The following is an 18272-nucleotide window of genomic DNA, read 5'->3' as shown; positions in this document are numbered from 1 at the left end:
AACAGTTATTTCTCCTAATGACTGACCAAGCTTGCTTTGCTTGGATAAAACATCTAAGTTGTGAGTTTATTATGAACTGGAATATTGGTGTCTCATTCTAGAAGGTATGTTGTAAAACAAGGAGGTCAGATTAATCATAATAGGAAGTAATTTCCATTTAACTGAACTTCACAGAAATAATATAAAGTGACAAAATTAAAACTTGAGAATTTCAAAGAAAGTTGTCATGTCTGTCAGAAGATTATCTTAGGTTGGGTTATATCTTCTGTTTATAAGAAACAGTACCTGACAGCCAAGGACTTTAATTTACACATGTATGTAGAAAACAAAACTATAAAGAACTTACTCGAACTCCCATTTCTTCTTGCTGCAGTCAGACAAAGAGGAATCAAGAACTCCAGTTAGAAGTGTTGACAGTGCTTTGGAATCGTGGGATAGTTCTGGGCAAGAGATAGCAGTGACTTCTAATGGACCTGGGCTGCACCCAGTGCAATCTGCTATAATACCCCGAGTTAGTGATACACATGTGCGTCCACGACCATATTCAGATGATTCACTGGACACTCCCGAGGGATTTGATCAAAAATTGGCTGAACTTAGGATATCCGATGATGCATGGGAAGGTGACTTGGAGAGTAGTGAATCAAGTCCTGATGATTCAGCAGATAAGTGGTCACAGTCACTTGAACAGTATAGTGGACAGTCAGAAATGCTTCAACAAATAGCTAACAGTATTAGGGAAAAAAGTACAGTCAGTTTAGACAGGAAATCTCTATCCATAGCAGGCAAATATACAGTAAAAAATAGAAAAGAACGAAATTGGTCGCATAGTACTAGTCGAGGTGCACATAGTGAAGATGATCTTAGACCAAAATTAGGAAAAGGTAAACAGAGAAGAGATAAAAAGAGGACAAAAGGGTCTCCTCTTAAATCCAGTACACTGGGAACCATGTATGGTAACACTTCGGAATCCTCTATGGGACTTCAGGATCATGTTAAAACAGAGCTGTCTCCCAGGCCAATCCAGCTTCAGAAGGTGATAATGGACAAAGAGACAGTGATGGAAGACTTTGGATTCAGCCTGTCAGATGGATTGTATGACAAAGGGGTGTACATTAGTGCTGTAAAAGAAGATGGTTATGCTGATATAGCAGGATTACTGCAGTTTGATAGAGTCTTACAGGTAAGCATCTGGCCTTTTAAAGTTCCTATTTATGTTTGATATAGTCATACGGGTAAGCATCCAGCCTTTTAATGTTCCTGTTTATGTTTGATCTGAACAGCTGTTAATACCCCTTCCTCTGGATGTCTGTATCTAAAAGGTCTGAAGGAACTTTCTCACTTTCCATATAGTATAGGATCTCTGATACAGGTATACAGTTCTATAAAATAAGGCATCAATTTGCCCCTTCTTTGGCAAATGTGCTTCAAGTTTTGAAAGATTTGGTGAAATCTCAAGATTTACTCATAAACCTAAGGTGAGGTTAGAGTAGAACCATATATATATTGCCTTTTCTGCAAAGATGTCTTAAGGAAACCAAGATGTATCATTATGTCCAGATAATTTCTTCCACTGGCATGACATTTGGTAATGTCATGTCTGTGACATTTGGTAATGTCATGTCTGATAGTCTTATCAACTGATTTCCTCAATGGATTAATATCACAGGTTATGCCAAATACCTGGTCACTTAAAAGGTGTGGGTCATAGGGGTTGCCTTGAAAATTTGTTGGACAGAGGATTGACATTAATTGCTCTTGAAGCTGGACCTGCCAACCCTTCAAATTTTACCATAAGGGTTACTGCAGTGACTCTTAAATGATGAACTTAAGAACAATAATCCAAAAATATAAAAATAGGATTATTGAGGTCAGATCCAGACGTTGCCTTGACCAGGTTTGATACAGATCTGGGTTTAGTCTTATTGGCATTGATCAGGTAACCAGACAGACATTAGAGCAGGCACTTAGATGTTTGAATTCACTCATGTTCATGAAAAGTGCCCACACGATCAAGCTTTTATTTTTATGTTATAACTTAGACTGAAGATCTGGAAATGTCATAAAAACAAATCGAAGGCAAACTGTAGTTTTAAAAAATCTAGTATGGTGACAAATGCAGTTGTTGGACATCATGTGTCAGCTTGTATATTACTCACAGGAATATTGGTCATGTTGGGAGAGATTATTACTGCAATCACAGGAATAAGAAGACAGCTAGAGATCTAGCAAGAACTCATGTCCCCCATGAAGATTAGAACTGCACTTTCTGAAAATGAACTAGAGGTCATGAAGGCCAAGATGTACCTTACAAACCTCTTTGTTGAACATAATGTAACTGTCTCTGCAACAGACCACAGTTCTAAACTTTCGAACACAATTTCAATTTTGACAGTAGCAATATGTGCTTTTTTGTCTCATATATCCATTTAATCCTACATTCTTGCTCTGGCATTCAAAAAGGGCAGTTCAGTCCATATTTTCTTAACAAACACCCTGATTGGAACTATTTAGGTATTCTTTTTTATGTCTGTGCATTAATATTTCTTAGATGCAATGAATCTAACTTTCATATATCCCAATTGTATTTGAATTATACAGTAAAGCTACAGTTATTTGAAAGCATAGAAGAGGAGGCATGTAATAAAAACAAAACCACATTTTGTTATGACTCAGTTGAAAGAACTCATTTGATATGGCTTATCAGTGTGTCTTGGTGTAATGGCCTCAATTGATATCACACTGCCATATCAGACTCATTCTGTCTGATGATTTGGAACAGTACACCAATGTAGTTTTGTAGATGCACCCTACTGAAAATTGGACAAACTATCAGTGTCTTAGTGAGAAAGTGAGTTTTGGGTTGGTGGGTTTGTGAAGTCTTAATATTCTACTGTTTTTTGTAATATGGTGGAGGCCATTGGAAAGATATATGTGACCTTTAGATGACAGAGGCCATTGGAATGATACCTCTGTACCCTGAAATGGCAGAGGCATGAACTTGAGATGATAGAGGCCGTTGGAAAGATGCCTTTATGTATGACCTTGAGATGTCAGTTGTTGTTTTAGGGTTTAACGCCATTTTTCAGCACACAATAGGCTATACATGGCGGCCAGTATTAATGGTGGAGGAAGAACCTGGGAAAAGCCCAGAAAGAACCACCAACCCATGAGAAACTACTGGCAAGCTTTCTTACATACCCACATTGGCTGAATCCGAGATTCAAACACACGCAGACAGAGGTGAGATGGCAGTGATCCATAACGGAGAGTGCTTTAGACCACTCAGTCACTCGGGGCCCCCTGAGATGTCAGAGGCCATTGGAAAGATATCACAATACCTTGAGATAACAGAGGCCATTGTAACAATATATATTTGACCTTGAGATGACAGAGGCCTTTGGAAAGATATATGTATGAGTTTGAGATGACAGAAGCCTTTGAAAGGATATTGCTATGACATTGAGATGACAAAGACCATTGGAAAGATATCTCTATGACCTTAAGATCAGATCCTGAATTTTAATTTCAAGAAAATGAAACGAACATTGTAAAATTGGAAGAGAAATGTAGCACTTTATCTGATTAATTTCTGTATAATTGGTACAATTTGTTTGACATTCTTTCTCATCTCAGTCAGGAATGAATGCTTAACATTGCCTGCTGTGTCATATAGCATGACATGTTAAATTAGAAAACTAGAAACATTTCTTCCAGACATGGTTGCTTTTCAGTAATACAGGCAACTTCATCATAAAGACGTGGCTGGTGTCAAAGGAAACAGAACTATTTCATGAATCAAAAACTTAAGCATGAACTTGCATGTGATGCCTTGAGCCAAATCATTATGAAAATTAAGATAGTCAACCTCACAATAGGCATTTTAACCACTGAAGAAGTATCTTGGGTTTTTATATTTTAATGATGTGACTCTTAATTTATTTGACTCCCAACAATATCTCACAAAGATTTCATTTGGAAAGAAAGGCACTGAATGAGGTTCTATAAGATATATATATATATATATATATATATATATATATATATATATATATATATATATATATATATATATATATATATATATATATGAAAGACACTGAATGAGGTTATATATCATATTTTCCAAAAAGTAAAAAAAAAATTGATTAATGTGGCATTTTCTTGTGTCCATTGTATTGACTTAATTGAACTTATTTAGGTCAGTGGAACTATCATTAGTATCCTAATTAGGGCAGAAGTATTGTTTTCTGGTGTACAGATGTATATCATTGGCTTTACTCCTGCAAATTTAGTTTACTCAGGGTAGCTTATAAAACAAATTCTACAACATTTGACACTAGATATAAGAGTGAATCTGAAAAAAGAATGCAACTTTCCCGGTTCTAACACATAATGGATGTTTTTGTTAAAAAAGATGAAAAGTTAATAGCCTATAGGACTGACACATAGGAACTGAAATGTGATGACTTATGGAACTGCCAAATAGAGGTTGAAATTGTAATGGCCTATAGGACTACCTCATAAGGGCTGAAAATGTACTGCCACAGAGGGATTGAAAATGTACTACCCCAAAGGGACTGAAAATATAAAAATATTCCCTATAGCAATGCCACATAGGGACAGGAAATGTAATGCTCTATAGGACTGCCTGATAGGGGCTGAAAATGCAATTACCTGCTGAACTGCTACATATGCATTGAAAATGCAATGGCATATAGCACTGCTATATGTAATGGTCTATAGGACTGTCTCAGGGTCTCAAAATGTAATGGTCTATAGGACTGTCTCAGGATCTAAAAAGGTAATGGTCTATAGGACTGTCTCAGGGTCTCAAAATGTAATGGTCTATAGGACTGTCTCAGGGTCTCAAAATGTAATGGTCTATAGGATTGTCTCAGGGTCTCAAAATGTAATGGTCTATAGGACTGTCTCAGGGTCTCAAAATGTAATGGTCTATAGGACTGTCTCAGGGTCTCAAAATGTAATGGTCTATAGGACTGTCTCAGGATCTAAAAAGGTAATGGTCTATAGGACTGTCTCAGGATCTAAAAAAGTAATGGTCTGTAGGACTGTCTCAGGATCTAAAAAGGTAATGGTCTATAGGACTGTCTCAGGATCTTTAAAGGTAATGGTCTATAGGACTGTCTCAGGATCTAAAAAGGTAATGGTCTATAGGACTGTCTCAGGATCTAAAAAGGTAATGGTCTATAGGACCGTCTCAGGATCTAAAAAGGTAATGGTCTATAGGACTGTCTCAGGATCTAAAAAGGTAATGGTCTGTAGGACTGTCTCAGGATCTAAAAAGGTAATGGCCTGTAGGACTGCCACATAAGGAGAGTCATAATGTCACAGTGCCAGAAATTTTAGTTTGGCTAGTCAGAAAGCATGTCACCTTCACAGATGTGTTAGAACATAAAATAAGAAGTAAAAACTGAATATAATTCTGGAATGGTTTTAAGCCATGCTTAATGTGTTTATATTGATGTTGTATAATCACGCAAGTTTATCACCCTCAGATGCCCTTATTTCAGGTTAATGGGAAGAAGACTAGGAATATGGACTGTTTTATGGTTGTGCCTCTGATTGCTGAGGCAGGAAATCATCTGGAGCTGGTTGTGTGTCGAAATATACTGACAGGGGACAAGAGAATTCCCTCCCAGGACTCGGCTACTGATTCTAGTGGGCCATCAGTCACACGTAACTGTGTATCTGTGGCAGAGGAGCCTCATTATGAGAACGTGAATTCATTCATCAACAGGAGTTTGTCACCTAAATCGGTGTGATAGGCACACAAAACTACATATCAGACTTGGTCTGTGTCATTAAAAGAATGAATTTGGTACAGTATAGGAATATATTGAGGACATCAGGTCAAAACATAGTCATGCATCATATCAAGCAAGTTATTTAACATTATTTAGAATTAAATGTGAATGTGCTTTTGTATTTATTACACACCCCATCTTTCACCTTTGACAGATACACTTTAGTATGAATGGAATCTTTTGTGAATGGAATTCAGAACAAATTTGGATTTACCAAAAATTTTGATTCTGGGCATTTAGGAACATCAAGGATACATCTGAGGCAGCAGATGTTGGAATTTCTTGAAGTTTATGGCAGGAAGTTAGACTGGATATTACCCTTCAAAAGCAGCTTTATACAGAGACCCACTTTTTGATAGATCTTTGTCATCTTTTAACATTATTGTTTACTAAACTAAAATTTTGTTATTTAGGTACCTTGCCTTGTAGATGTTAATCAGATTTACTTATGAAGATAAATGTTGTTAGATTCTTATGTGCAGATTCTTTTTTCAAATGTGTGTTGTTTACCTGAAGCTGTTCCACTTAAAGAAACCAGTATTCTAAAAGTAGTAACATCAACAGGGCAAAGAAAGAAAATATTTTATAGTTAGCTACTTATTTCATTTGCCATAATAGCTTCACTATCACATTTTGGCAGCACAGATAATCACCAGCATTACACTGTCAAGATATTACTCGAAAGATCAAGCCAAATAATGGTGCAGTTAGGTTCAATAGCTGTGAAATGGATGATTATCACTAGCAGACAGCTCAGTAATGGTAATGTTAAGTTAAATAGCAGTGAAATGGATGATAACCACTATAATGGTAAAGTTAGGTTAAATAGCTGTACAGTGGATAATAATCACTATAATGGTATGGTATTGTTAGGTTAAATAACAGTGAAATGGATGATAATCACTATAATGGTAATGTTAGGTTAAATAACAGTCAAATGGATGATAATCACTCTAACGGTAATGTTAGGTTAAATAGCTGTACAATGGATGATAATCACTATAATGGTAATGTTAGGTTTAATAACAGTCAAATAGATGATAAGCGCTATATTGATAATGTTAGGTTAAATAACAGTAAAATGGATGATAATCACTATAATGGTAAAGTTAGGTTAAATAGCTGTACAATGGATAATAATCACTATAATGGTATGGTATTGTTAGGTTAAATAACAGTGAAATTGATGATAATCACTATAATGGTAATGTTAGGTTAAATAGCTGTACAATGGATGATAATCACTATAATGGTAATGTTAGGTTTAATAACAGTCAAATAGATGATAAGCGCTATATTGATAATGTTAGGTTAAATAACAGTGAAATGGATGATAATCACTATAATGGTAAAGTTAGGTTAAATAGCTGTACAATGGATGATAATCACTAATTGAGCTCAGTAATGGTGCAGTTAGGTTAAAAAGCTGTGACATGAATAACCATCACTAAGAAACAGCTCAGTAATGGTAAAGTTAGTTTAAATAGCTGTACAATGGATGATAATCTCTATAATGGTAATGTTAGGTTAAATAGCTGTACAGTGGATGATAATCTCTATAATGGTAATGTTAGGTTAAATAGCTGTACAATGGATAATAATCACTAACAGAGCTCAGTAATGGTGCAGTTAGATTAAAAAGCTGTGAAATGGATAACCATCACTAAGAAAACAGCTCAGTAATGGTAAAGTTAGTTTAAATAGCTGTACAATGGATGATAATCTCTATAATGGTAATGTTAGGTTAAATAGCTGTACAATGGATAATAATCACTAACAGAGCTCAGTAATGGTGCAGTTAGATTAAAAAGCTGTGAAATGGATAACCATCACTAAGAAACAGCTCAGTAATGGTAAAGTTAGTTTAAATAGCTGTACAATGAATGATAATCACTATAATGGTAATGTTAGGTTAAATAGCTGTACAATGGATGATAATCACTATAATGGTAAAGTTAGTTTAAATAGCTGTACAGTGGATGATAATCACTATAATGGTAAAGTTAGTTTAAATAGCTGTACAATGGATGATAATCACTATAACGGTAAAGTTAGTTTAAATAGCTGTACAATGGATGATAATCACTATAATGGTAAAGTTAGTTTAAATCGCATTTAAATAGCTGTGAACTGGATTATCATGAAATCATATTATAATGACTTTAATGATGTAATATTGACTGCAATGGAACCTGTCTTATTGGAACTTCTAATGTGGTCATGGGAGGCTGTTTGCCCTGATTTGTACATGTTTTCATGATTTAAATATCAGGTATAGAGTCAGCTTGTGTGGTCTGTCTCAAGATGAGATGTCCTAAAATAGATTTTCATTAGCATTGGTTTAGCAATATATCAATACAATGTTATAATTATTTAGACAATCAGATATATTCTTAGAAGAAATAAATACGTAACTGCTTTGCATGGCATTGTGGTTCTGTATCATGTCATTAAATAGGCAAATGTTGATTTGCGTGTTTGATGTACCATTAAATTTGAAACTGTTGTCAAAATTGCTCTAACATCATTCTAAGTCATTGCCATGCAGGGTAAGTTGTAGAGATTTTGTTTGCATTAGTAACCATGATTTTATGCTTCGATGCAAAGTTTATGACATTTCATGCCAATGAACTGCTTCTTTACCTTTAAATACTCAATATTAAAATATGCTGTTTTAATACGATTTATCAAAACTTGCCAACATTTGAAAACAGACGGATAGTTTATACATTGGTGCATTCAGTATAATTTTCTAGAAAGCTTTGTATAAATCAAATTTAGTACAAAATCAGTCAGAAAATATCATGCTTAATATTAAACCTAATTAGGAACAAAATTATAAACAGCAACTTGAATAGGATATTTCAAAGTATACCAAAATATTGACTCACTTTAATCTCAGGGATTTACTTTTCTTACTGTCCTGACATGTAAAGAACATATGATCAACATTATGGGTAATTGGAATACAGTATCTCATGCATGTGGTCAACAGTATGGGTAATTGGAGTACAGTATCTCATGCATGTGGTCAACATTATGGGTAATTTGAATACAGTATCATGCATGTGGTCAACATTATGGGTAATTGGAATACAGTATCTCATGCATGTGGTCAACATTATGGGTAATTGGAATACAGTATCTCATGCATGTGGTCAACATTATGGGTAATTTGAATACAGTATCTCATGCAGGTGGTCAACATTATGGGTAATTGGAATACGGTATCTCATGCATGTGGTCAACATTATGGGTAATTGGAATACGGTATCTTATGCATGTGGTCAACATTATGGGTAATTGGAATACAGTATCTCATGCATGTGGTCAACATTATGGGTGATTGGAATACAGTATCTCATGCATGTGGTCAACATTATGGGTAATTGGAATACGGTATCTTATGCATGTGGTCAACATTATGGGTAATTGGAAAACAGTGTCTAAGGCATGTAGTCAACATTGTGAACATATAGAATACAGTATCTCATGCATGTGGTCAACATTATGGGTAATTGGAAAACAGTGTCTAAGGCATGTAGTCAACATTGTGAACATATAGAATACAGTATCTCATGCATGTGGTCAACATTATGGGCAATTAGAATGCAGTATTTCAGATTTCAGGAATCCCCAGAATCTAGAATAAGATGGCATGTACAGATCATGTCATGAAGCATTAGCCTACCATTTTCACTTTGTAAGATTATGAAAGATTAACACTTCATAATTATCAAAACAGAATTGAACATTCATCCATTAGAAAGTCAATTTTGGAATCTCTGCATATCAAAAAACACGTTATGCATGTGGTATTTAAACAGCGTTATAAATTGTAACTTGCAGCTTCCTGTTAAGCATAGTCAGAGTTTCGGATTTTTAACAGCAAATAATGATTTTATAACTTGAGATAATTTTGGTGCATATCACTTCGTTACAGATGAATATGATTTTTATATGAATATAGCCTCTAAGATCATATCATACTGTGTATACCAAAGCATATCAAAATGAAATTATGTATAATTACTGTGTGTATGCATATTTATTGATAACATATTTTCTACAGGAAGGGTTGGGACGGGGCAACAAACATCTTTACCCAGGCACATCACAAGATATGGATAAATTACTAGTTATTAATGGGTTAATCAGTTTTTTAATTTCTGTACCTTCACATTTGGTTTGTAGATTTGATATGTTTAATTTCTATACCTTGACATTTCATTTATAGATTGGATATGTTTAATTTCCATACCATGACATTTGGTTTATAGATCGGATATATTTAATTTTCATACCTTGACATTTGATCTCTAGATTGGATATGTTTAACTTCCATACCTTGACATTTGGTTTATAGATTGGATATGTTTAATTTCTATACCTTGACATTTCGTTTATAGATCACATATGTTTAGTTTCTGTACCTTCACATTTGGTGTGTAAATTTGATATGTTTAATTTCCATACCTTGACATTTGGTTTATAGATTGGATATGTTTAATTTCCATATCATACCTTGACATTTGGTCTATAGATTAGATATGTTTAATTTCTGTACCTTCACATTTGGTCTATAGATTGGATTTGTTTAATTTCCATACCTTGACATTTGGTTTATAGATTGGATATGTTTAATTTCCATATCATACCTTGACATTTGGTCTATAGATTAGATATGTTTAATTTCTGTACCTTCACATTTGGTCTATAGATTGGATTTGTTTAATTTCCATACCTCGACATTTTGTCTATAGATTGGATGTGTTTAGTCACCATACCTTGACATTTGGTCTGTAGTTTGGATGTGTTTAATTTCAGTACTTTGACATTTGGTTTATAGATTGGATGTGTTTAATTGCCATACCTTGATGGAAGTTTGGTTTGTAGATGAATATGTTTAATTTCAGTACCTTGACATTTGGTTTATAGATTGAATGTGTTTAGTTGCTATACCTTGACTGATGTTTAGTTTGTAGATGGTTATTAAATTGCCATACCTTGACTGCATTATGGTTGGCAGATGGATATGTTTAATTGTCTTAGCTTGACTGAAGTATGGTTTGTAGATGGATATGTTTAATTGTCTTAGCTTGACTGAAGTTTGGTTTGTAGATGGATATATTTAATTGCTGTACCTTCACTGATATTTAGTTTATAGAGTGGATATGTTAAATTACCTTACCCCTTGACTGAAGATTGGTTTGTGGATGGATGTGTTTAATTGGCCATACCTTAACTGAAGTTTGGGTTGTAGATGTATGTGTTTAATTGCCGTACCTTGACTGAAGTTTGGGTTTATAGACTGGATATATTTAGATGTCATACCTTTCCCATTATTCTAATAACATATAAAGTGCAATATTTAAGGCCAGTAAATAACTTCAGTAGTTGTTAAGATCTGCTCATTATTGTCATCATCTGAAATATATGTCTAACCATAAAATTTCAAGTTAAATACCATTTGTCAGCCAGTCTTAAATATCAAATACGACTTCTTGCCAGAACTTTTTCTCTCTTATTTACAGAAAATTCCCTTATGTGTTTAGAAGTCAACTTATAATTTGAAAGGCACGAGAATAAAATAAATAGATTTGCCTATTCTCTAGTTTTGTTTGTATATGTACTGAAAACTCCTTGCCAGCATCATTGGAAACTTACTGAAATTAGAGAATTTAGTGTTGGTGCCATAAAACGTGTAAATTAATCCAGATGTCCCTGCTTAAATGATATTCTGGCTTTATGCAGTTTCCACAGAAAAAAACGGGATTAAATATTTGTTCACGTCCACTACAAAATATCGCATCTTTTTTCAGAAACAGTAAGATTCTGATTGCCTACATAAAATTGCAATACTCTCGATACTTACTTGCAAGTTGGTTCCAAATGGAAACAGCAGTGACCCTGATCTGCAGATGCATAATGTTTTAGCAGATGAGGGTGTGTATTGCTTATTCTGCTGATTACTCCTAACAAACTGCATAAACCTACAACTTCCAGTGCATTTTGTGATGGCAAATCTGGTCTTTACAGTTTTTAGTTGAATCGGTGTTTTTTTGTTTTGATTTTTAACTTAGCTTTGACATTTTTAGTCATAATGCTGTGATGTCTACAGTGTGGCAGTTTATAGCGATGTCTAGCACTAGGGCATACTGTTGCAGATATGTAGCATCATGTCCCACCCAGTCATATTATCCTGACACCAGGCACCAGTCCTAACACTAACCTCTTAATGCTGAGCATCAAGCAAGGCAGCTGCATGTACCATTTTTATAAATCTTTTGTATGACTCCGCCAGGGTTTGAACATGTGACCTCCTGCATCTGAGGCAGACTCTTTAACCACTTAGGCTACCAGAGTGGTTCAGACCCATTGAATATATATGGTATTCGAATACGAAATGTATTGATCATTCTGACATAATCAGGTAAATTTATATCGGGCTTGCTATACATGATTTGGAGCCAATGTTCTACATCGTTATCATACGCATTGTTGAAGCAGAATTTAGTTTTCAGAAAATCTCTCTCTAGCTACTTTATATGTATTTCATATGCAGTGGCTGCCAAAAGATATAAATTATTCTGTGTATTTCACAAAAATTATTTGTGTAAGATTATCTGCTTTGCCACTTCTTGATAAAATCATTACATGTAACAGCCAAATGTGCAAGATAATTTTCACTAGAATTTTCACTATGTGCAACAATTATAATGTAAAGAATATAGAATGGCACACACAAATTGGTTAATTATGATAATTGTACAATGTGTTGCTTTCATGGAAAACAACAAGACTTAGTTTATATTTTTAGCAAGTTGATGCTGGAAGAAGTTCTCAATAGTTATATTAAAATATTGATATTTTGTATTTAAAATTTTAAGTTATATGAAATGGGAGTATGCTGTAATTCTTAGATTTGTTTTTTACACTGCAGGCAGTGTATTTTGGATAGTAATCCATTTCTTTTCTTTCCACCAAGGCAAGTGAAGTTACCTTTTCAAAATGGTGAGGCTTTTTTGTAATGTAAGGGTTTCTTTAATGTATATATGATATGTCTTATTTAAATAGTGCTCTATACATCTTTTACATCTATAATGTACATATATACTGATCAAGATTATACAATGAAATTTTTATGAGATCCTATTGGTGTACATGAACCAATCATTCCAGTGCCTGCTTTGCACTGAATTTATATACTGGGTATTTCATGGAATTGAATGTAGTTGATTATAACCTTTTTTGTAAAAGGAATATTTATGAAAGTTTGAACAAGTTTACCATGTATATAAATTTTTTTACACTTTTGTATCTAGCTATTATTTGTAAATGCCATGATCATTGCATGCTAACAGATGTTAATAGAAAACCTTGAGAATATTGCTAATCATTCAATCCAATTAAAATCAGGTCTCTGCTGTCCTATGTGAAGAGATGACAGTACTGCTTAGGGATAATTTTCTGGCATTTAGAGTCACACTTCTAGAGTTTTCATCTCAGGGCTTTAAATTTACAGAGACGACAAAATCCGAATTTGGTTGGTCCTGTAGCTGCAGTCCAGATGACCGCCAGACCTAATTAAGCCTTAGGTTGGCTGGATTTACTAGTGAATTTTGATGGTAATAAGATTTTAGTAATCATCTTAACCTAATAGAGTGGTCATGGACCAAGTGACCATAGGCTGCATTACTTTAAGTAGGAGAATGGGTTATCATTCACAAAGGAAATTCAGTCATTCTTCCCTAGAAGAATACCCAAAGTATTGGTAGGGTACATAACTCTCTCTACTATTACCTATTTTCCTAATGTAATTGTGATAGGAGAATGTAGTAAAAGGAGAAAGCAAATTTTGTAGAAAATTAGGTTATTTTGAGAATACGTACCTGATCACATTACTTGAATACTCAGCTATGTAAGTATTCTTGTTGGTGGTTTTCTCAGCTTAAAAACTGATGACAGCTGGTGGTGGTAAGGAGAGGTCATAAGCATGAGTGATTGCCCTTTTCTATCTGATGTAGATAGAAAAGACGAAATTTCATCCCCTAGTAGGTCTGTTTTCAAAAGGATAGCAGGCTCTTATTCCTAATGCTAATATGATTGGTTAAGTATTCTTGGAGAAAACATAATTTGCTACAAAGTTAGCTTTCTCTGACACTGATTTGAATAGTCCTTAAACTTGATTGGTGTATTCATCATAGAGGTTACTATACACAACAGCAGATGTTTCACACTCCAACGATTAAATTATTTTTTTAAATTTAATTCAGCATCTTATTTGTGTGTACATCCTTAAAATTTTATGTCTGTATTTTTATTAGGAATATTAATCACCTTGGTTATTTACTGCTGGGTTAAGGTGATCTACTTCATTGCTATAGTGACTATGTCAGAGTTTTGGTTCATGCCACAACTGAGCAGCGAGACATAGCACGTTGTGTAATTTTTGTTTAATCAGCAGACACAAGTTATCTGCAGTTTTAAGTATTTGTGATTTGTTTTGATTGCACTATTTACTAAACAAGTCCCACAAACCCTTGCTTGTTCTGATGTTAAGTTAAATACGTGTTATGACATACATAGCCATGTCTGTGATAAAACAGTGTTCTGAATTAAACTCTTCACAAATTTAATAACATTAGGATGATCCATTTCTGCCTTGATGTTTGATTAAAATAATAAAATGCATGTCAAGATGTTCGTGTGATGATTGTGTCAAACATAAATGAAGAAAATAGGACCTTGACATTATTGGCTCATCTCTATGAAGTATAAGCCATGGCATCGATGCCAGCACATGCAAAAGCTCATACATTGATACAATTTCATTGCATCTCAGCCATTCGTTCATCTTAGGTCCCAGGCGGCAGCAGTGTGGAATGGGTTGCATGGCAGCTACCCATTTTAGAGGAGGCTTTCTTTGTATATATGTGTAGATTATTTGTATATTCTTGGTTAAGTTTTTACATTTAGCTCTGTTTTTATGTACCCTATACACATACCTAGAATCATGAAACTAGATGATGGGATGCTTCTTGATGAATGCTACACCCTAATCACAAAAACAAGTCATTGTGACCCTTATTTTAGGCTTCACTGCTTTGGGTTTAATTTTGTGTATTGAGATTATTTTTCTAAAACTGTGAGTTCTGAAATGACAAACTAATTGTTGTATGAATCTTTGTTTCGAGCCTACATTTTATTGATTCAGATTAGGTTTTTGTCACTCGTTACCACATGGGCTTTGTTTGTCACTCATTACCACATGGGCTTTGTTTGTCACTCATTACCACATGGGCTATTTGTACCCTGTTTGCATTACTAGTATACCTGGAATCATGAAACTTGGTCACAGTGAGCCATAGTTCTTACATCACTGATTCTTATTAAAGTTTTTGTTTTAAAGTTTATCTTTCAAGGATTTTCTGTGCTAAGGTTGCTTTGACCCACATTTGACATTTAACTGGCTTTGGTTAAGTTGTCGCATTGAGCTAATATTTTGAGTTTTTTGCATGCTGTGTACATACTGTCCAATCTGGAATCTTGAAACTTGGTGAGGGATGCATCTTGGTGAGGATTTCTCTCTTACTGAAGAAGTAGGTCATTATGATTTATTGCTAACATATATTAAAGTTTGTGTTTTAAGTTTATTTCCCAGCTCTGTTCATGCTTGAATCATAAAACTTTATAATGATATGTATCTCTGATAGTATGACACCCTTGAATTAAAAAGGTAATGGTGACTTGCATTTATATTTTACTGGCTCAGGTTATGTTTTTGCATGTAACCCAGGACTACTTAGATTTTTGATCTGCGATATGCATACTATCATACCAAGAATCATAAAACTTGGTGAGGCGATCCAGCTAGATAGTGGTTAATCCTTATTGAAAAACAGGTCTCTGTGACTTGTATCTCATGCTTCACTAACTTTGTTGAAATTTTGTTTCAAGTTCATTTTTGGTACTCATCATGTTAGATTCATGAAACCCATAAAGTTACATAATAATGACTATACATTTTCCATTGTGATTAGGTTACGCTGTACAGGTTAACTGTTATTGTGAATGAGTAGATATTTAGGGTTGCTATACATCCTCTTTTTTCCAGACATATCCTTTTCTTCAGTCCTTAAAATCATACAGATAAATGATACAGATACATCCAATCTGTGGAGCATCCTCTTTTTTGAAAGTTCAGATATGGTTACGCTCTAATTATCAGAAAAGTAGACTGCATGCATATTATGTGAAGCTTTAGCTGTAGTGACTAATCAAAATAATTACTGATGCATGAACTGTGTGATTATCACTTTAGGGTTACTCAAACTCACTGTATTCCACCCAGTAAAATCTGGCTTATAGGGGTGGATGATGATAATATCGCTTGAAGATCTTCGGAATTTGATTTTAACAAAATACACTCTGGTTTTATCAACTCATTATAGTATGTCTGCCTAGATTTGAATGAAAATGTGTGTGTGTGTTCTATGCCTTGTTGAAAGAGTCCTAATTTCATAGATTAGGATGACTTGAATCTGAATTTGTTTCTGTGATAATTGTATAATGGTTGCCGGAGAAAACAAAATACTTCCTGAAGATGAGCTATGTAATCAACTATTATATACTGATTTTAGCAGTGGAATCAGCCATTTTATAAATTATGATTTAATATTGAACAAGACTGGGTAAAAGTCAGACTATATCTCTAAACATTATTTCGACAACTGAAGTATTAATTTGCAGAAAAATATGCAAAGAAAGATAGAGTCCGATCCAACTGACTTGTGAAAAGCTGTTTATAAACTTGTATAAATTGTTACACAAACTTAAAATTATCTTTTATAAATAATTATTTTATGTTTTCAGTATTTAAAAATATCCTCCAAATATTGAAATTAAAAAATATCAATAAATATATACTTTAGAATTTAGTTTTGAGGATACATGATTGAAATTGATCATCATTAAATATGGATAACCTTTCAAGATAGAACAGTGCCCATGTCTCATTGCATCTATGCAGCCATTGAAAAAGTAAAGTGTAGCAGTTCCGTACAGACTGTGCAATAGTGTCAAATAATATCATGTAATATAGGATTTGTAGTGAATCTCAGTCTTCCTTCCATTTTACTCAACATTTTGATATTTTATGTATTTGATTTGCAACCGTATACTCATCCCTTTAAGCATTTTTGTCTTGATGATGAAGTAAGTAGCCAGGTGCTACCCTAATGACATTTATGTCATGGTGTACACTATAATGTCCAAACAATTGTAATTTGCCTGCCATTTTATAAGTTTTTTTCCATTGAATGATTGATTGATGACACACTTTGATATTCCATGTTAATGTTGTATCTTATGTCATAAAAATGAGTGAAATAAACTTAAAAATAAATTTCATAGTCTCACCTGTGATTTTGTGATACCTTGTAGTGAATTTAGCTTTACTTGGCAAAGACCAGAATACCATATTTTGTCCTGTGTCCATAGTCAGGTATTTGTTATATTTGCTTTTTTATTGCCACTCTTTCAAAACTACTTGAAGGAAAAATCATGAAGCTTGGCACACCCTTTCATCCTAATTGAAAACCCCACATACATGCAAAATAGTTGCCATGGTAGCCCTCCTGAAAATATTGTTATCATTCCTGATAAATGTGGTTATATCAACATGGAGTTCTCACTAAATGTTTGTTTCAATATTTGGTTTGTCTTCAATAAAAATGGTGCAAACTGGCCTCCAAAATGACCACCATGATGTCCATCTTGAGAGTCTTGTAATCACTACTGTGCTTGAATGGTTATATTGACCCGCAACAACATGTATAGTTGGTCCTGAATGGAAAATCCAAATGGACTGATGCTATAAAGCATTTTCTAGGAATCCAAGATAAGTCCATTTCTTCTTTGTAACTGCTGAGTATTGAGACCATCCACAATATTCTTCAGAAACTCCAGCATACCAAATTTTGTAAACACGTGTTTTCTTTTGTTACAGTACAAAATTCTTTGTCATGGCTTTTGACCTTGAACATGACTTATCATGGATAGATCACTAAAAATGTCTCAGACAAGGTCAAGATACAATCACAGGCCAGATTTGGTCAATCTCAGAGTAGTATTTCTGGGAAACGAAGATATTGAAGTGATATCATTCATAAAAATCCAGTAAGTAGTGATAAGAAGGTCCTAAGCTGAACTTTTATGACTGTTTGGGATTTAATTCACAGTCATCTAAGTTCTTTTTAAATTTTCACTTTGTATAATAGGGAAATAAAATATTTGTTGAATTTTACAAAAATTGTTGGTTCTTACTCTTTCCTGGTACTTAGTTTAAGGTCATAAGAATCATATCAAAATGACCATCAATTCAGGAGGAGTAGTGACAAAAAATGTTTAAGATGGCTGCCACATTCATTGTTTGAGGGGCAC

At 34.0% G+C, this 18272-nt stretch overlaps 1 protein-coding gene across 3 annotated transcripts in view; it reads left to right on the top strand.

Moving 5' to 3' along the window:
• Positions 1-17238, top strand: part of LOC149788596 (glutamate receptor-interacting protein 1-like) — a 101902-nt gene extending 84664 nt beyond the window's left edge. For 2 of the 3 annotated variants that reach the window (XM_089974648.1, XM_089974647.1), the window contains 2 exons: positions 374-1183; positions 5535-17238. In XM_089974648.1, coding sequence (XP_089830774.1) covers positions 374-1183; positions 5535-5786 — 1062 coding nt within the window. In that variant the 3' untranslated portion in view covers positions 5787-17238. The remainder of the gene's footprint in view (positions 1-373; positions 1184-5534) is intronic. The other variant, XR_016424177.1, reaches the window with a different exon arrangement.
• Positions 17239-18272: the final 1034 nt, after the last annotated feature.

This window comes from Sinohyriopsis cumingii, chromosome 11 (genome assembly GCF_028554795.1).
Source record: "Sinohyriopsis cumingii isolate HCF-2022 chromosome 11, ASM2855479v2, whole genome shotgun sequence".
NCBI lineage: Eukaryota > Metazoa > Mollusca > Bivalvia > Unionida > Unionidae > Sinohyriopsis > Sinohyriopsis cumingii.
Note: the sequence above shows the minus strand (reverse complement) of the source record. Positions and strands in the feature narration are given on the sequence as shown.